The 21,321-nt window shown below is 39.3% G+C and overlaps 1 protein-coding gene across 3 annotated transcripts in view; it reads right to left on the minus strand.

Moving 5' to 3' along the window:
* Positions 1-503: 503 nt before the first annotated feature.
* zfhx3b (zinc finger homeobox 3b) overlaps positions 504-21,321 on the minus strand; it is a 452,523-nt gene continuing 431,705 nt past the window's right edge. For all 3 annotated transcript variants that reach the window (XM_063067110.1, XM_063067111.1, XM_063067112.1), the window contains 3 exons: positions 15,566-15,692; positions 7,843-13,278; positions 504-5,286 (listed from right to left, as the gene is read on the minus strand). In XM_063067110.1, the coding sequence (XP_062923180.1) occupies positions 3,746-5,286; positions 7,843-13,278; positions 15,566-15,692 (7,104 nt within the window). In that variant the 3' untranslated portion in view covers positions 504-3,745. The remainder of the gene's footprint in view (positions 5,287-7,842; positions 13,279-15,565; positions 15,693-21,321) is intronic.

Below are 21,321 nucleotides of genomic sequence, written 5' to 3' on the forward strand. Positions count from 1 at the left end.
GAGAGAGGGGGGGGGAGGGAAAGATGTGCTTAGTGGTGGGATCCCGTTGGAGGTGGCGGAAGTTACGGAGAATAATATGTTGGACCCGGAGGCTGGTGGGGTGGTAGGTGAGGACCAGGGGAACCCTATTCCTAGTGGGATGGCGGGAGGATGGAGTGAGAGCAGATGTACGTGAAATGGGGGAGATGCGTTTAAGAATTTCTTTGAAATTTCTTTGTCTGCAGCCTTTAGACCAGAGGTTCCCAACCTTTATTATGCCCTGGAGCCTTACCATTAATCAAGGGGTGTGAGGACCCCTGCTTTAGGCCTTCCTACATACAGATGAAAGTGAAGTATATAACTTTACGTTCTCCATTTGTACTAACTTGGAAGTGACACTGTTTTCTCTCTCTCTCTAGTCTGAGTGCATGATGGTGAGATTGTCTATATTACAGCTTTTGTTTGAATGTTATTGTTTTATTCTTTTTATAGTTGAATAATGGCCAAACAACAAAGTTTGCTCATACTGGTTTTTTTTTAATGTATCACAATGAGCAAGAAACATACTTGATGAAGTATTTTCAAAGGAGTATATTCAATTACCATCTACAATCAACTTAACTATGACAACAAGGTTTGTGACAAAATTTTTAAAGTTCGAAATCCACATGGTTGTTAGTTTCCATGATTTTGGTACAGTTGAAATTTTTTCGTTGTTACAGTAACAAAAAAACTAACAAGACTACATTATAGAAAAAACATCAAGAACATCATTTTTGGTTTAACTTGCTCTTTTTTTTTTGTACATTGCAAGGCTGGAGATACCTCTTTCACCTCAGGGTAATGTTTCCAAAGTTGCCCAAGATGTAAAAGTCAATGCTGTTCACAGTGGGCAGTTTCTCCACAAGAACGACAATAATCTTCTTTATTGTCCAAGAACTTAGATACATCAAGTATGCTGACTTGTGTTAATGCTTCTCTTGTCTTATTCTTTATCCCATGCCACAAAAAATGGACACTTTTAATGCGGCACCATTCTCATTGCTTAAAGCTTTGGCCACATTCATATATAGTTAAATAATTTTTTTCAAAAAACTGCTCAGTGCTTTTTTTCCAGCTCCGTGTTTCAGTACTGGTGGTGCCTTTAGATGCAAATATGTTCCGTCCACTTTTCACCTGTACGTCTTGCTACGTTAACTGTAAAACTTGGGTAGCCTGACCCACACAATTATTAGTCTTTGTAAATGGTAGAGTACAAGTGCTACTGAACAGACTTTGGAAACAAAGGTCAGAGTTCCAAGAAAATACAAACCAGAAAATTGCACCTTAAGAGGCCATGTCATAGTATATAAAGATAAAAAACATAAAACAAACCAGTATTTAAAATATAATGCTAGTGTTAAAATGTTAACAGTTAATGAGGAAATTATATATGATACAGAAACATACTAACATACAAATTAACAGTTAAATGCCGAATATATTTCATAGAGTCACATCAAAAAACAAAACAAAAACAAAAACTGTACAACCTTGGAATAAAATTTTTCATCTTGTGGGAGCTATTTTTTCTTAACCTCATTTAGAAAAGAATTTGAATTTTCCGTTTTTGAACGTTATCAGATATCTTTATGTAAAATAGGCCTACTTTTAAATGTAATTTAAATTTCTGTTACCTCTGAAACCAAAGAGTTATACTATCTGCATGTTATTATTACAAAAAAATCATTTTTGCACTGTGCACAAGCCTGATTATGAATATGTACAACAGCTTATTGACTACTTCAAATAAAACAAAACAAAAAAAAACGATATTAAAACAAAATATCAGTCCCTGCAACAAACTCCAAGTTGATAGTTTGGAATGAACTGGAGTTCTGCATTTTTTGTTGGCTTTTGACTAGTAAAAGCATCAACTAAACTGAACCATGGAAAGGTGTATTCACAGTCTAAAAATGTTCCATTTGCAACAGAAAGATGAAGAAAGGAATATCAAAAAGGGGCTAAAACTGATTTATTGGTTTCCAGTAAAGCTTAGCAAAAAGCAAGAAATAAGCAAGCATCTATTGTGGGACTACAACATTTGCAGCAAAAAAGATTTCTTTTTAAAAAGAGTTGACCTTTTTATGCTAATAATGAATTTTTTTGACATTAATGTGACTACAGAGATGTACATAACAAGTGCCCAAATAACAAAGACATTTTTTTTTAAAAGATCTCTATCTGATATCCTTGGTAGGAGCAGTGTCTTCTAACCACCACTGCACTTATTCCACAATACAAGGACAAACCTTTAAGTAAAAAGTTTTTTTTGGTATTTTTATTTGTTTTGTCTTGTCACTCCTTTGCTTGCAGAAGAAGCAATGGCAGTGACCTGGATATTACCATTCCTTTTTTGTTAAATTTTTATTAAATCAGAAGAACAAATTCTCAAGTATAAAGATGCCTCTTTTCACCTTTATGCACCAATGGTGAAAGTGTATGTCTTTGGATTTTGTTAAAGCGCGAGAATTTTTCTCTTATGTCAAAGAAAAAAAATAATTAATTTCCTCCCCCCCTCCCCCCCAAAAGAAAAATCAGACTGCTGCCACACTACACAAAAAAACAAATGTCTGCTTCATAGGAAAAAATTCCACAGCATCTACAAAAGCAGAGAGGTAAGTGCACAAAGGTTACAGACACAGGTAAATAATCATTATGTTCCTTAAAGGTTCACAAAAAAATTGAAAAGGACCCTATCCACAAAAAATCTTTAAATTTACTTTTTTTTCTTCCTTCTATAAAACTAGAGCAAACCACCTTCAAAGAGGAAGGTGAGCATTAAGGAAGGTGTCAAGGTTGGAAGGGGAAGGTGGGAAAGGAAGGAATACGACAGAAAAGCATAGACCAGTAACTTGATTCAATCTACCCTACAGGAATGAACAAGACAACATCAAAATGAAGAGCTTTCTGTTGGACAATACAAAAGCTAATGTACACAAAGGTTTTCAATCTACCATACTGTTTAGGTCATTTCCAATGCAACAAACTACTCAACACCAAAATGTTCATATCTATCATAAATACAGAAAGTTAGTTTTTCTTTTAAACTCATTGTTATCTCAGTTACAAGTCCTCAACACTCTTGTGTTTTGGTGGCAATGGGAGTGCTCAATTATCCCTCAGATTATACAGCAGAAGAGCTATTCTTTGTAAATCCCCAGTTAAGATGTGTTTCGTATTTTTAACTCTTTGAATACTTTCTGCCAGTTTGGAAAAAAAAATCATCTTCTGGAACAAAAAAAAATCAAAACAGAAAAAAAATAAACAAAAGTAAAATATGATTCAGAAAACAGAACAAGGTGTGAGCTATTGACCTGAGAATACAAGACATTACATTTTTTAGCTAGCCATTGGTATCCGAATGCTTACATAGCAAGAAATCTAAACTGTAAATGGTGGATTGTCATCCCATAAGGTACATGCTGACATCTGCTGTGCTATCAACTTAGGACATGTTTGCACTGGGGAAATAAAGGGTTTCAGGTTCAAAGACCACTGTAATTGAATTGAGGCAGTTCATTGCTTTCTGGTTTCTGTCATTGCTCAGCTAACCATAGTACCTTCTGACAACCAGTGTAACAGGTTTAGATGTTGCCAGCATATCAATATGAGACAACAATCCTGAAAGATTTTATTTTTTTTGGTTAGAAGCTTTGGAATTGCAGTTAGTCTTTTTTGAAATTGGTTTGTTTTTTTTTATTAATCATATTGTCCATCTTCAAGCTTACAATCTGAAGGTGTCCATTCCTACACTAGTCAGACTACTGTCTCTGCGGCAGCTGGGATCATTTGGACCCTCCAGCGGGCAATCCAGGCCATCTGACTTCTGGCTGAGCTCACTGTCAGACTCATCTGAATAGCCGTCTGTTGGTATAGAGGTCTGAACCCCTGAGGTGCTGCATGAACTTGAGGTAACTGTTGAAGATGAGGAGAGAGAAGGTAAAGAAGAGGGCTTCCTGACTGAGGCTCGGGAAAGAATGTTAGGCCAAGATTTTATGGAGGCATGGGGGGACAGGCTGGAGGAGGGGCTGTCGTTAGAGTGAGTGGCAGACTGCGAGGTAGATGCGGTGTTAGGATCGGGGAAGCAGGCTGAGTGAGGTAATAAACTAGCGTGCTCTTTGGCGTATCTTGCTGCTCGTTTGATTGTTCTGTGTTTGTGCAAGGTTGACTCGAGATGTTGGCTTAGAGCTTCATCCCCGCTCAGTGTAGTATCACAGGCCAGGCAGTGGTAGGTGCTGGTGGGGACACGAAGCACCATCTCTTGCAGATTTATCACAGACTGACCGAAGAAACATATTGACTGCAGGTGGCTCATGGCTGTCTCTTCATCAGTGAAGACCATCTGACACTTGCGACAGACCAACTTGTACTGCACCTTTGGAACAATGAACAGGTCAAGCGAGTCCGTACTTTTGCTTTCTGTTTGTTGTCGTTCTTCAGGTTTTGGAAGGGATGGTTCTCTGGGAGCACTGGCTTGCTCTTCTGTTTTGGTAGATTCTTTGGCGGATTCTTTGTCTGGGGAAGCTGTTAGTTGTGGGGCGGGGACTTGGCTTGGTTTAGGTTGCTGCTTTGGCTGTTGCTGCTGCAGTTGCTGCTGCTGCTGGAGCTGTTGCTGGAGCTGCTGCTGGAGCTGTTGCTGCTGCTGTTGCTGCAACTGCCTCTGTTGCTGCTGGAGGGCATCTTGTAGACTTTGCTGATATTGCTGATACTGTTGCAGCAAAGAACCTGGTGACAGCCCCATCAGAGCTTGGGACAAAGCTGGGTTGTAAGGAAAGAGACCCTCCATCCCATACATCGGCTGTAGGTATCCTCCTTGAAGGGCTCCAGGAATTTGAGGGGCATAATATGGAGAAAAGCCTGGCACAAAGTACGGCAAGAACTGGCTGGTGAGCAGGGCAGTTGGATCAGAAGCCAGTGCAGTTTGCAGAGCCTGAAGCTGAGCCGGGTCTACCACATACTCCATGCCAGGAAGGGGAACTGATGTACCAGTGCTGTTGTCATTTTTCTCCTTGTTCGGTGTGGGCGCAGGATCTATCTTATCTTTTTCCTTTTCTTTTGCCCTCTCGTTCTCTTTGCTTTTACGCTGTTCGGGTTGTGGCTGCGGGATCGTTGATGCTGGACGTGGAGTTGTAGTGGTAGCCTGTGTTGGGGCCTGGGATGTCAATGAAGGAGCTTGCTTGCTTGGCAGTCCAGTGGTGGGAAGGCCAGGGGAGGGTACAGTTGAAGCAGGAATGCCCAAAAGGTTAGATTTAGGAGAAGTTAAAGCTAAAAATAAAGAAAAGGCAGAAAAAACATAAACAATTACAGGACCACCAAACTACTGAGGAATACAAACATACATATTTCAGTTTATAATACAATATTGTTAAATTTTCATTTAATCGATTCAAATTCTGCAAATGCTTTAAGACCATTTACGTTTGTATAATTTTGAGCTAGCTTTCAGGGGATTGACAAAATAAATAACAAACAATAAGCTGATCAGAGCCACATACATAAGACATAGAGGTGGCTATGGTTTATTTCAATGCTGGTGCCATTTAGTGTTTCCACAATGCTGTTCATCCTATGCAGCATATAAGATTATGCCATTTTATTAGTGAAATACAGTACTTCAAATTTTAACTGTTTGAAGTGCTATTGTCTGTTTTGTAACACCTTAACCAGTTTTGTTTTGTAATGTATCACTTCTTACTCAGTACTTTCCTGAGAGAGCCTTAGTGATATCAAGAAATCTTTCTGTACATGTGCTGGAAGGGGGCTTTCACATAATATTGTGCTACTAGTTGCACACAAATTATTGCCACCAGCAAACTCTAATAAACAGAGGCAAGTATAAACGTGGTGTTTCAGGCTATGATTAACCGTGATATCCCGTTCTCTTTTGGAAAATTTTACAATGGGTGAATTGTTAAGATATTAACGAGCTCAGAGGCAAAAAAAATTAGTGACGGGCTTGAACAGTAGTCTGTGCTGAATCTTATGTAATTCCAAAATGACACGCTGGGATTTGTGTATCATTGGCATGGAAGAGCAACTGGTATGTATTCTGCTTCTGAAAATCATCTGTTAACTATTGCTGGAATTTGATTACGGAGCTGAAGTGAGATTACTTTCAATGAGGAAATAGGGTGCCTGCACAAACAATGCAATATCACCACAGAAATATTCGAAAAGCAGTTTTGTTAATGTGGAATTTATTTCCGGTCTCTCTACAGGTATAAAATGACTAGAACATGACAATTTTTATAATTTTGTATTGTAAATTACAGTACTAACATAATTCAGATCATTGCAGGATTAATGTTAAAATATTCTGCTGGACATTATTAACATGTCCACAGAGGTTATGAACAGGAAACATCGGATCCATAAGCCACACAAAAATGTGTATGGAACCTGCTAGGAGATGTATAATGCTTAAAGCACCTTTAGCTTCAAGACAGAGGTGGCAACTCATGTGACATTAGCAAGCAATATGTCAACATGGTGTATTAAAATAGGCATAACCCAATATAGGCATAACGTCAAAACAATATATTGAGGAAACAGCCAATAAGCTTAAAAGTTACAACTCTACTATGCAGAATTTCAATTTAAATGAGCAGCACTTGTATAATTTGATGGATATGAACCTATCTGGGTCAACAGGCAATTTAAATGCAAGTTGAAAGCTTTAAGTAAGCAGCAATTCTCATTAGTAGTGCAAGAGCATCTTAGAATATTGTTTGAATTGTAGTGGCCTGATAAAGTTCCTGCAGTCTATCTGAACCTAAAAATCCTAACAAACATTTCTTCGGATACACCTGAAGAAAGGTCTATCTCCATACCCCTGCCACTGGGTTTGGAATGAAGTTTGTCTGTTTTTAAATGAGCTGGAGCACCTTCTGTTTAGAGTATTTGTAATGCATTGAACATTAGGGAGCCAACTACATGAAATATCTCTTTTAAGGAATGCAATGAAATATTCTTTTTTAAAAAAGCCTTTTATCATTGTGCACTATAAAGTATGCAGTTTTGTAACTGAAGCACTGGCTATTTATTTTAAATATGGGTAGAGATTGGGTAGATATAATTGAGTATAACATAAGGCAGTATTTCTTAGTAAAACAATGAAAAAAACCTAATTTGTCGTATTAAAAGGAGAGTAAAGCTGTATCAAAAGATTTCCTTCTTTGCAGCCTGTTCCATTCAATATTATACATGCTTTAATGAAATAGTTTTTTTTAAAAAAAGATCATGTAGACAATTTAATTCTGTTCTAAAGTATCAATGATCTTAATTTTATCAATTTTTAAAAATGAGCCATCCATATTCAGGTCTGCTCTATCAAAAAGAATGAGCCTATGTGTTAATTGAGTACTTTTTTCACAAGAGTCAGCTGTTATCAAGGTTACATGGATTATTCAGTAAATATTGTTCCTACTTTAAGATGATAATTGAAGTGATATGAACATGTAACAGGACTGAAAGTTGGTCGTGTTGGAAAGAGATCCTCCCATTTAACAGATAGTTTGAGTGGACCTGAAATATCGTTATCCCCACCTCAGAAAAGATTTCCCAATTCTGCACTCTGCTGCTTTCTAGGTTGCAAAAGAAGTCCTAAAACTTGCATCAACGTATTATTATGCATTTATATTCTCTGCATTTGTGTTAACTACATTGTGAGCAGCCTTTAGAGACAGGACACCTTCATCCTATCTGTTGGGCTGGATTTGATTCCAGGTGATGCATGTCAAATTTGTACAGTAGGCAAATATCAGATTGAAATCTACCAAGAAATCTATGACATATAAACTTAAAACTATTAATGCTACCCACCTGCATTAGATGAAGTAAAGCCAGGTAAAGATGAAGGGCTGCCCACACCTGGCAGTAATACAGGCGAAATCCCTGGCAAAGTTGGGTAGGCAGTAGGAAGATTCAGAGCTTGTACTGGTGGATTATCAAACAAGCCCTGTTGCTGTAGTGTTTGCTGCTGCGTCGCTAAACCAAGAACCTCATTAGCTTTTTTAATACGGTCTAGTTCTTGTTGAGCCATTAGCCGACGGACAGTAGCAGGATCAATATATTCGACTTCTTTATCCAGCTGGCTTCCAATGGTCTCCTTCACTTTGGAGATATGTTGCTGAGAAAAGATATGGTCTCGTACAGATAGCCGGGCACTATACTTGATGCCACACAAAGTGCATTCTGCTTTGGGTCCTTCATAAGTAGTCTGATTAATACCAAAGTGTTTTGCCATATTAAGTTTGGATTTCTTCTCTTTAGCCCGAGCATTCTGGAACCACACTTGAACAACTCGTTTTGGCAGCCCTATTTCATTTCCTAAGACCTCACACTCCAGCATGGTTGGTGTTCGATAATCATTAAAGCAGGATTTCAACAGTTTTAGTTGGAGATTTGTCATCTGGGTGCGGAAGCGTTTCTGTCCTGGACGTTCATTGTCTGTATTCCTTGACACTGAGCTGCTTCCACCAGGGCAGGGCGAACAGGGATCAGCAAGACTAGATGTCTCACTGTAATCAATTGTACATTCATTTTCCATTTCCTTAGCATGATAACTAGGTGATGGACTGACCAAGCCCGATGATATCCTGTCTTCATTTTCCTGTCCTAGTGATGGCATTGTCTTCTGAAGACCCTCTGTTTGGTAGAGGGCCTGTTTTGAGTCTGCCATTAACCCAGTTGCACTGTCATTGTCCGCATTTGCTTCATCTCCAGTTGTAGTGTCAGTAATAGCTGTGTTGACTGATGAACAATCATCATTATCAAGCCTCGTTTGGTCATAACCCAAATTGACAGAAGAAATTGTAGGCCCATCAAATTCTTCAAGTCCTTCTACTTTGATAGATGATGGACTTAGAAGAGCTTTGGGTGAGAATTCCCCACTTTTGTTCACTGGTGAAAGACTTGCACACTGGCTATCACTATTTATTGATGAAAGCTGGGCAAAGCTGGAGCAGTCCATGGAGTCAGCCTTCAATAAGTTTCCCCCGTCGCTGTCAGTTGACAAAGCAGAAGACATGATCAGGCTGTACCCAGCACGTTTCGCTTCATGCCAGTGACGGGATCGGATGTGAGCTTCGAGTGCTGTCTTAGCCTTAAAGAGGGCTCTACAAAATGGACAGCGTCGATGAGCTTGTGCAGGTCCAACTGCTCTAAACTGGCCCTTTCTCTCTCTAGCACGAGTGTTCTGGAACCAAACTTGAACTACTCGTTTTTTGAGGCCTACCTCATGTGCAATGTGATCCAACATTTTCCGTGTTGGGTTTGAATCAAGTAGGTATTTTTGATAGAGAATTTCTAATTGTTCTGGGGTGATGGTTGTCCTTAAACGCTTATCTCTCTGAGGCTCATCTCCATTATTTCCACTATCATTATCCCCAGGACTGACACTTGCCTTTTCTTCCAGTTTTCTTTTCAAGGTGTTCATAGCAGAGTTTGGTGTTGAAGGTGAAGATGAAGAGCTTGTTGGGATCTGAGGTAGAGTTCCAGAAAGTAGCTGACTGGCAAGCAGAGGGTTAGTGGGGTCAAAAAGCATGAAGGGCATTTCTATTGGGCGGTCTAAGAACTGAGGATGGACAAATTGGTTTTGTCCAGACAGGAAGTGGAGTTGCTGATGTTCCTGCCAAAGGTCAAAGGTTGGAAATGCCAGCTTGCATTGGTCGCACTGGTAATGAACCATTTGGGGAGGCAGGCTTCCAAGCTGCTGAGGTGTTGAAGTGTGAAGTGGATTTAAGGAAACATGAGAAAGCTGAGATGGGCTAGTGATGGTTTGGGATACAGAGCATTGTGACTGGGACTGCTGGGGAGATGGGATTTGTGGGGTCTTCTGCTGCGTTACTTGTGGCTTCTGATCTTGTTGCTGCTGCTGCATCTCAGGTTTTGGTTGTAACAGCTTCTCTTGTGAATGCTGCTGCTGTGTATCAGGGGATTCAGGCTGCTTTGGTTTCTCCTCAGAAAATTCTGGGTTAGAAGGAGCTTCCTCTTTCTGAGTTGAAGTGCGGGGCAGATTTCCAGGAGGAACATTTGCCGTTGCAACTGATGATGAACTACAGACAGCTGAGGTCAAAGGAGTGTTGCAGGATGAAGCAGAGGGTCCGATCATCTCTGATGCATCCATGGAGTCCTCGGTCAGACTGTCATATTGACCATCGTCATCTTCATCTTTGTAGCACAGTTTTTTTTGGTGTTTAATGAGGTCAAAGATACGTTGAAAAATCAAACTGCATTTTTTACACTGATAATTCAAATTACTTGTGCGAATGTAACGGTCATTTGACAACTCGCGACGCTCCCCCTCCTTTCCTTCACCCTGATTCTCATAGTTTTTGCGTGCCTTCTGTCGTGCATTTTGAAACCAAACAACTATCACGCGAGTTGGGAGGTTTAGCAAATTTGAAAGTTGCTCAAATTCATCATCTTTTGGATAAGCATTGGCATCAAAGAAATCCTGCAAAACCCGCAACTGATAGTCAGTAAATCTTGTCCGAGTTGACCGATTACTTCTGTAATACTCAGTCCTTGCAGGTTCTGGAGAGGATGGCTTTGAATCTACCTTAATGTCCTCAAGCGATGTAACAGGAGGGTTGTTGAAGTTGTATGGAGAGTCTTTGTTTCGCTGTCGTTCTTTGAACAATGTATTTCGGAACCAGTGCTTTATCACTTTCTGTGGCAGCCCTGACTTGTCAGACATTTCTTTGATTTGATCCTCGTTGGGGGAATTATTGATATCAAAATACCCTCTGAGGATCTTAAGCTGTTCATCTGTGATTCGTGTCCGTGGCCGTTTGTTTTGCTGTTGTTGAATTAGATTGGGATTGAGCTGCTGTTGATAGAGCTGAGCCAGGTCAGTGGGTATTGGGTCCACAGGCGTTAACTGGGAGGGCATTTGTGGCGGCAAAGACTGCAAAGGCATTGACTGCATCAACAGAGGTGAAAAGATAGGCAAGTCCATCGGCATGGAGAGCTGCGAAATCGACACAGAGGGCTGTGGGGTTGAAATAGCAGGAGGCGTGTGAGGTGGGGCCGCTGTAGTTGTAAGGTTCTGAGTTGTAGATGCTGGTGTTGGTGCAGGTGGAGGGGGAGGAGGTGGGGGTGGTGGTGGTGGTGGCGGTTCAGGTGTTTGTGGCCTTAAGGGGTACAGTTTGTCATAGTTGACTCTATACTGTTTAGCAAACTGCTCCAGCTCTTCAAATGGTAAGAACTGCTGATGCACATGCTCTTGATGGCTCTTTAGTATTAAAATATTTGAGAATAATTTACTGCAAGTGTCACACTCTAGTTTGTCCACCTCGTCGCTCAGGCCACTTTTACTTTTCTTTTGAACTTTTTGTTTGTTTTCATTGTACTGAATCACAAGTTCAAACCCAAAGTTTTCCAGCAAGGCTTTAGTGGCATTACCACGAGCATCGGATGGAATTCGAGGAGGCAGCAAGGAGGATTCATTACTGCTCAGTGGAGTTTGGTCTTTCCTATCTTTGGATTTATGTACCTCCAAGGACATTTCCTTGGGCGTCAAACTTTCATCAAATTTTTCAGAGTTTTCTTTGTCTTTGAGCCCATCCCTGTCTTTGTCTTTCACAACCGTTTTTGGTTTCTTGTCCAGCTGCTGGGTTTGTTGCAGGAGAGATGTATGTTGCTGTGCTAGAGAAGATTGCTGCCCTTGTTGTTGAAGTAATTGGTGTTGCAGATTCTGAGTATGGGGTTTCACATCTTCCAGCAAAGTATTTGTTCCTGGCATTGTCAATGCAGCACTGCTTGCTGGTATACTGATCTCTGGGTTCAACTGGAACTCTGTTCCCGGAATATAGAAAGGAAATAACAGCTGCTGTTGTTGGAGCTGCAACAGAGCCTCGGTGGTCATGGGGAAATGTGGGAGCAGGGCCGGATTGAATAGCTGAGGCTGAAAGAGAGCAGTTTGCTGAAGTTCTTGTTGTAGTTGGGCTTGTACCTGAGCCTGCGCCTGGACTTGGGCCTGTGCTTGGACGTGCGCCAAGGTCTGTGCCTGCTGCTGTTGCGTCTGTTGCCGAGATGTTATCATGTCTGCTATCTTCCTTTTGCTAGCATCTTTTTGTTCTATAGATGTGGTAATGCTGCTTGCAATGGAATTGCTGACTGTAGATGTTCCAACGGAATCGGCTGCAATCTGGTTTCCACTTATTAAACCTAAGCCAGAGGTAGCACTGTATGTAACACCACATCCACTGCCACTTACACCAACATCAATATTACCATTACTATTGCCACTTGGACTTGGACTAGATGTTGACAATCCTAAAGTAGTATTATTGTTACTAATGGTACCACTACCCACTGTGCTGCTACTGGCAGCTTCTAACTTTGCTGCTCGTGCTTTGGTCTGGTGTAACACTGAACGCATATGGATCTCTAAGGTCGAACTTTGGCTGTAGGCCACGTTGCACGTGTTACACTTAAAGGGCTTGTTATCTGGGCTGCTTGTTGGCTCAGGCTGACCAGTAGCTGATTCCTGAAGTGCTCGTTTCAACTTGTGCAGGTGAGACACAGAATTATAATGGACAAGCAAGATGTTCTTTTGTGTAAATGACTCCTTACACACTGTGCACTTGTAAGGTCGAGAGGGATCCAGAAACTTCTCCATTGTGAAATTGGGGCCTTTCCTAAATGGCAGAGCCCGTTTTGGCTCAGAGCCAGAATCTTCTTGCACAGATCCAGAGTCACTTCCAACAGGACTTTGCTTCTCATCCGAGTCACTTTCTTCATCTTTGTCCTCATCTGCTCCCAAGGCTTGATCTTCACTAAGAGCTGCGTCACCCAGTGCCATAACATCGCCATTGACTCCAAGTCCACTGTACAGCTGCTGGATGTCACTCTCACTCAATTCTAGATGGCTGGTTTCCAGATGTTTTTTTAGGGCTTGGAACGTACGGAAGCTACGTTGGCACAAACTGCACATGGTGGCAGCTCTAATAACATGATATTGAGAATGCAGCTGTAGTTTCTCAATGGTTTTGAAGGCTAGGCTACACTGATTACAGCGGTATTTGTAGACATGACGATCTGATACTGGTAGCTGTGGCCTTTTTGCATGAATCTCATTGAAATGGGCTTGAAGTGCAGTGGAAGTCTTAAATAACTGGTTACATCCTTTCTTCCAGCACAGGAACCCAGCATCGTCCTTCACTAAACTCTGGTCAACAGAAGACTTTGGTTCCATGCTACGTTCTGTATTTTCTGAAGGTACACTGCTCTTTTCAGGTGGATCTGATGTTTCTAATGAAAACAAATTTAATGAGAACTATCAGTGGGTATTGTAATTTCTAGTCAGCCCACTTCTACTTTGTTTTACAGTATGAAACTTGTTAATGCCATATTGACTAAAAATTTAGATTTACCGTACCATCTCGGTATGTACTCCTGAATACCAAGATATTATAAATTACTATTTTGTTAAACTATCTTAACTGTTTTATGGTCAATTGTATTCAAAAATTTTAGAAATGGATCAAACTTATGCAAGTTACTGGAAAATATTTCTAAATTGATAAATCAATAAATAGAGCCAATACCCACATAAATTCAGGATGCAGTGATGTTTCTGCTATTTTGTCCTTTATTTGTACAGCCATTGAGCCAATCATATCAAATAAGCTGGTCTTCAATATGGTACATTTCATTATAAAACCATTAAAGGTACTTTAATATTAATTTTATTTTTCCACCGTGCTGGAATGCAGAGTAATATGTCTTCACCCAATTCTGATGCACATACTGCATTCTGAACATGGCAAAAAAAAACGTGTTTTAGGAGGCAATGCTGGATGCGTAGAATCATTTTAATTGTTAAAATAAAACTACTTTTAGTTAGCACACCAAATCAACACCCAGGAGGGAAAACATTTCCAAAACAGTGGTGACTCCATAATCTGACATTTGCCAAAGGTAGATTCTGTTGAATTTACAAGCCTGGATGAACACAAATCAGGCAGCCCTTCAATTAATACATGTATAGAAATAGCTATTGCATTTCCCATATTAAGGAGTACATTTCCAATAAGTTCCTTCTACAGATACTTTGTTCTTCAAATTCACTACTGTTGGCTGATTATTTCATTCATTTTATATTGCCATTGAGATTCACTTCCTGCACTCTGAATCCCAAAATAATTACAATAAATGATCCCACATAGTATTTGTGTGGAATAAGGACTTGGCAGAAATGAAAAACATGACATATTCAGTAGTGAAGGCGTTAAAAGGGCACAATACAAATGATGGTGCCCTAAACTAGAATGAAGGTGTCAAAAGCATAAATATTGAACTGCATTGTAACACTGAGATTAGACTGAAATTCAAAGATGTTAGATTACTGAGACTATAAATACAAAATCATGAAAGAAAAATTTAACCTTGGTTACATGTATTTAATGTGAAATATAGTAATGTTTAGTCCTTGAACTTTATTTCTGAAATTCAGTTCCTTTGAAATTAATTTCAAAAGGGAAGTCTAATGGGTAAATGCTACTATATTGCATGTTCAGCCCTTGGGTCAGAGGATAAATTTTTACCCTCAAATTTGCAAGCTTGTAACACACTTGCTCACAGTAATCTTTCAGGAGACAATAAAACTTTAAAGAAAGTACAGATTATGGGGTTCACACTGATAATCAGATGCAAGACTTTACATTGAGGCTAGCATAAAGGCAAATGAATTTGAATGCTCAAAAATAAGGCAGTGCCACAAACATTACATACTTCTTGTAAGCAGTACATGCTCTAAAACAATCAACAAGCCCTGAACACAATACAGCTAATTTTTATTAGGTCTGATGTAAAAGACTGATTTTAGATTGGATTACCATCAAGTGTCGATCCTGTTTCTCCTCACCGTTGACTAAACTTTTGGAATATGCATCTAACATTTAGTTTGCTGCTTCTATAGATGGGTTTTCCATCCAATACATGGACTTCTTTTTTCCATTCTGAATCTTACCCTACTGACACCATGTTCTATTTGAAAAATGAAGGGCTATGCAGAAGGGAAGGGTTGGATTAATTTTAGTAGATTAAATGGTCGGCACAACATCGTGGGTCGATGGGCCTGTACAGTACTGTTGTGTTCTATGTTCTGTTGGAACATTGGAGCAAATGTATTATCACCCACATTAATGAACAGTTAACTGATACATTAAGACAGTCAACAGGAGGAATTGGAGAAAATACACAGTAGGATTGGGTCTTCTTAACTTGCAGTTGCTTTAGCATGGATCTAATCCATGAGTTTGATGCTAAAAAATAACAATTATGGATCACCAAGTTACATTTTGTTTGTTAATGCAAGTTTGATGGGTATGAAATGATGCTTATCCCCCCAAAAATAATTGATGGTTAATGTAGATCCATGAGACATTAATAATAAACAAATCAATATATTTGATCTTTAACCTGATAATCCAGTTATTATACAGCCGGTCATATAGAAATAATAACAACACGTGTTGCAGGTAGACCTTGTATCCAAAGATATATTTTGTATTGGCAAAATTTGTATTCAACATACCAAGTATTTTTGCAGTGTCATCTGTATTGGAGCTTGTTGCTGTCTGTGAGGCCACATGGCTTTCCCTCTCTGGAACATTTGCAGGGAGAAACATTGTGCTTGGCATCATCATCTCTGGAGTAGTTACCTATGTGGAAGTATTTCAGTGATTAAGAAGCAGCACTTCATTCTGTGGGCTCAGCCTGCAACACTCTACATGAAATAATGTGCCAGGAGCACATTTTTATTGTCAGAAAAGGATAAGAAAACACATTGAACCATTTAACACATGGAAGGCACGCATCTTGTTGCATAAAATTCATACTAGCATTATTGGTTCCATTTCTTATTTGTTCATGGCAAGGCCAATAGGTACTGTCCATTACTGAGAAGGAAGTGGTGTGCTGGACCTTCACATAATTGCTCAAGATTCAGCATCTCTGTGCACCTGGATATACAATTAGGCCTGGAGTCCTGCACTGGCCAAACTAGGTAAGGATAGTAAATCTTCTTTAATGAAAGGGATTTGTACATCAGACAGGCGTTCACTACACTTTCATAGCTTTATTGTTATTATTGCCAATGCTTCTTATTCCAGATTGAACAAATTTAAATGCACCATCTGATTTGGATGCAACTAAACTTGTGCCTCTGGATCAACCATCTTGGCCTCTGTTTTCTTATTCAGTAAAATAGCTGCAGTGCTACTATATTTATTAATCAAATACTCAGTCTTTTTAATTTGATGTGATATATATTTAACCTTAACTTCTGTTTTAGAAAGGTGGGATCATTCTTTTAAAGTATAACATCCAACATCTACACAGAGAATGAATTCAATGCAACTTTCCCCCGGTCATTCCAATAATAATTATTACTTGTATTTCATTGTTTTACATTACAGTGAAATCTCAGAACTTCCATCTAAATTCTTAGTAGTTCACTTTATGGGTAGACATCTCTCACAAGTAGCTTTCCCTCTCTTTCCTTATATGACATCTTAAAGCAGGAGTTCCCAACCTTTTTTATGACATGGACCCCTACCATTAAACAAAAGGTCCAACAAAGGTTGGGAACCCCTGCCTTAAAGGAAAACCCATAGGTTCTGACAAGGTCTGCTTCCTGAGAACTGTGCACAAGATGGAAATGAACAGAAACAGCTGTAGCAGGAGAGCAAGGAGTCATGGTAAGAATAGCTGTCAAACTCATTGAGAGAATGATTGAGTCTACTTAGTGCTCCCAACTCTGCTTGGCTTGACCAAGCTCCAGCTCCCAATTGTTACTGTTGGGTGGTGGTGGTTAGGCAGGAAGAGAGGCATGCAGAAATTCCCATTGTGAGAGATGTCTGCAGCCTTACAACAGCCAGAATATCTATCCCCACCCATCCTATGATCTCTCAAATGCTTGTTTGTACATACAGGCTATTCATAAGTTGGGTGTTTTTAAATTGTGGAGGACCTGTGCATGCTGTCTACTTTGTAACTTTGTTAAAATCATGCAGCACTGCAGGATCTCTTTCATAGACCCTTCCATGAATCCAAAGAACACTACTTCCCTTCTCTTTCTTTCTGGAATATAAAGGCCCGTACGATTTTAACTTATAATGACTCATCTTAATGTTTCGTCAGATACCACAAATGTATATCATAAAACAAATACAATGTTATTGCAACAACAATGGTCGTTCCTATTAACTCAGAATATGTTTGAAGTGTCAGGGTAGCATGGCATCATTCTAGCAATGATAATCAAGAATGGAATCCTTTATTTGGCCTTCCACAAGTTTATAAGTAATCCTTCTTAATGGATAATCAATGGCTTGTTGGCTTATGTGGATAAGGATTTGTTAAATTGGTGAAGTCTGTTTAAAGGGAACATTTTGAAGGTGTTAGTATAATCAGGTTAAAGACATAGTTTTCCAACTATAATAATAGAACAATCTATGTTGGAATACCTAGTTCGATTGATTCTTTTCTGAAGTTATTCTACCCTATAGGTACTTTAACATACTGCACTGAACTCCGGACAGATAATTTTCATGACTCATTTGTTTCCTTTAATTAGCTAATGGAAGTACACTATTTTCAGCGACATATACTGTGTTTCCATTGGTACGTCTAGCTACTTGAACCTGCCCAGTTATGAATCAATGAAGTCTGTCGCAGATATACTTGAAGTTAGCAGCGACAACCATACTTTTTTTTAAACAACTTTAGTCATAAAACATCTTTCACACACATGTAATGATAAGACACTGGGAAGAAGGGTACGGACATTTGATTATCGGTAATTAAAATATGAACACATCAGAATTGTTCATGTAAAGTGCATATTGATTTGATTTTGTCAGATATCACAGCTGTATATCATAAAACAAGTACAATGTTATTGCAACAACAATAGTCATTCCTATTAACTCAGAATATTTTTTGAAGTGTCAGGGTAGCATGGCATCATCCTAGCGATGATAATCAAGAATGGAATCATCGGGTTTGAAGAAAAAAATATTTCTTCAGCTCTTATTTATATGGTGATAAAGTATCAACTTTTTTCATACAGAAGTCAGCAGCCCCACAAATTGGTAAACATAACTTTTCTGGGTTAAACGGATGAGTAAGACAGCCTCACTAGGAGCAACCATCTACTGTCTTGTTGAATAATAATTATTTTTCAAAATTCATTTTTGCCAGTGAAGTCTGAATTGAAAAATATTTAGAAATTCTAATGTAGTATTGAAATTAAAAGGTAGCATCAGTTGTCACAATGCAATAAATGACTTTTGTACTTCAAAGGTGAAAACCAGTCGTGTGTGAATGACAGCAAGAATAGACAAAAATTCATCAACTCTGTTATTACACAGAACCTATTTAATCATAATCAGTGATTAAGTTTAGAGAGAGCAGTGTGGCTGTACAGAGCTTGCCATCACTTTCATTCAATTAATTGTTGAAAAATAATAATCAAGTTCTCTTGCTACTCTGCATTTTAATCAGAGGGCACATTTTATAATCATTAACCCTTGTGCAAAGGAATATCTAATAACTGGACAGCCTTTTGTTGACAAGGAAAGAAAGGTTGAATTCAGGGGTTTAAAATGAAGAAAGTGTAAGATAGATACTGAAACATGAACGAAGTGAATCATTACTTTGTACAATTTTTATTTTCACAATAATTGCATGCAGTAGGTGTTTATAATATTGGAGAGATGTTTCAGTTTAAGGAAGCCTGGATCAACCAGTATGAACTGGTGAGTTCAATGGGAATGATGAATTGTAACCCTGGGGGAATGGCAGTGGTCCAATGAGAACCGCAATGATTGCCTTCTCTCAAGATGTCAACACATTTGCTCCTTTTTCGCCCGTCAACCAAGACATCCACTTGTCTTTTATTTGGTTAATATGGAAGTAGAGTGACAACTACAATCTTAAGTCAGGTAATTGCAGCAAGCATAATAGAGTATATCACTGTGTTGCCTTCATTGTACTTGTGAATTTTGCTTTGAATTGCTGAATGCCAGCTGTGGATGACTATAGGATTATTCAGGAATTTTTAAAAAATCCTTTGTATGTCAGCTAAATGCATCTGTGAGGATTTTCTTTGCCGTTGCCATGGGGTTTAGTGGAAGGTAACAGCAATGATCTTCTGCCCTTTTTGCAAGATGGGTGTAGTTTCTTATGAACTCCATTTGCTTTTTTTTAGGCTTCAGGACTGGAATCACACTGTCAAGAGTTAAAGGCACGTATTCAAAGCAGCTTGTATGGATCCAGATGTTGTTGATGTTTTGGTGAACAGGAAGATAGTCCTTTTTCTTTTGGAGTTCCTGGAAGACTGTGATAATGTACTGAGTAGATGGGGAAATAAACAGAATAACCAACCATGGTATTTACATACATTGACTTGGAGGCTCGGTTATCTAGCTGCATATAAAATCAAATAGAACACAGAATATAGAAAACCTACAGCACAATACAGGCCCTTCGGCCCACAAAGCTGTGCTGAATTATAGTCACTTCTGGTCTGTACCAGTGTTTAGCTGCTAAGTACACAAGTTTCATCAGTGACATCTAAATAAGAAATTTAAATCTTTGACACTGATACTGTTCAAATTGTACTTGCCAGTTTTTGGACCAGGTTGGCCTTTATCTTTTGTTCTGGCACCAGTAAATATTTGGAGGTGGTCAATGTACTGCCAAACCCCGCTCACAATGCTGCCACTTTCAGTGATGTTTCCACCCTCCTGTCATCGAGGTGAGTTACAATAACTGTAGTTTTGTGGGGGTTTGAGCTGAATTACCTTTCTTGGAAGTATTGTACTAAGTTGCTTAGGTCTATTTCAAAGCACATCCGTTGCCACCGAAAGGGACTGCTTATTCTACTGAGAAAAGATCATGTACTGTTGTGAATGTGTAGCTTCGTGGATGGCCTGGTGTTCATGTGGATAGAGAAGGGTATATAGTCTGAGTATTAAAGCTTATGGAAGTCTCCTGTAGAGGAATCAGGGAGAACCCTTGGTTCTTTCACCAGTACCTGCTGCTGAATGCCTTCCACGTACTGATGCACAGTTTTCAATCCACCAATATTGATCACTCCCCACTGATAGGAGTCATAGTTTTCATCACCTCCTCTAATAACTAAAATTAACATTGGCACATCACAGAGGCATGGATAATTATTCTCTCCGGGTGCTGGTGAACCTCTCCCATCACAGGGAATCAGAATCAGTTGGCTGAACATCTGTTTCATTCTGTAAACCTGGATCTCCAGTGTCCACGTTAGAACTCTAGTTAGACCATGTATCAGACAAAGGATATTGGAATATCCAGCACAAAGTGAGATTTTTGATCACAGCACTGCATTTCAGAGTTCAGGGAAAAATTACAGTACAGTCATTGAGCCACATAATGAGTGCCAAAAACCTTACCAAACTAAATCATTTCTGATCAGAGGAGAAATTCTTCAGTGGATAGTGTGATACAAAGCTGGTCATAGTTGTTGGAGCCCAATCATCTTAGCACTGAGCCATCACTACAAGAGTTCTTGAAAGCTGTACTATGGGCTCAAATATCTTTCACTGCTTTATTAATTGCTTTTAAGTCAGAAGTGAGGCTGTTTGCTGGTAATTGTAATCTTCTTTCATCAGATACTGAAATAAAGACACTTGCTTCATCAAAGCTGGACAGAATTCACACGTGGGTTTCACAAACGCAAAGCAATGTGCGCCTTTCACAAGGGAACACCTAACAAGTTTCTCTGGACATTCAGCAGTATTAACATTATGATTGTCACCAACATCTCTCACACAGATTCCCATCCACCCGAGCACAAATGGAGTGTAATTGCAGCATGTATATGTCATAAGACACAGGAGCAGAAATTAGTCCATTTCAGTCTACTCCAACAGTCAAACATGCTGATTTATTTTCCCTCTCAACTCCATTCTCCTGCCTTCTCCCCATAACCTCTGATGCCCTTACTAATCAAGAATCTATCAACCTTTGCTTTAAAATACCCAAAGACTTGAATTCCACAGCTAGTGACAATGAATTTTACAGATTTATCACCCGCTGGCTAACGAACTTGCTTCTCATTTCTGTTCTAAAGAGACATCCTTCTATTCTGAGGCTATGTCCTCTGGTCCTGGACTTTTTTATTATTGGAAACATCTCTCCATGTCTTGTAAACCTCCTCTGGACCCTCTCCATTGCCAGCACATCCTTCCTTAGATATAGGCCCAAAACTGCTCACAATACTGCGAAGGTGGTCTAACCAAAACAGAC

The sequence above is a fragment of the Mobula hypostoma genome, chromosome 14 (genome assembly GCF_963921235.1).
Source record: "Mobula hypostoma chromosome 14, sMobHyp1.1, whole genome shotgun sequence".
NCBI classification, from domain to species: Eukaryota; Metazoa; Chordata; class Chondrichthyes; order Myliobatiformes; family Myliobatidae; genus Mobula; species Mobula hypostoma.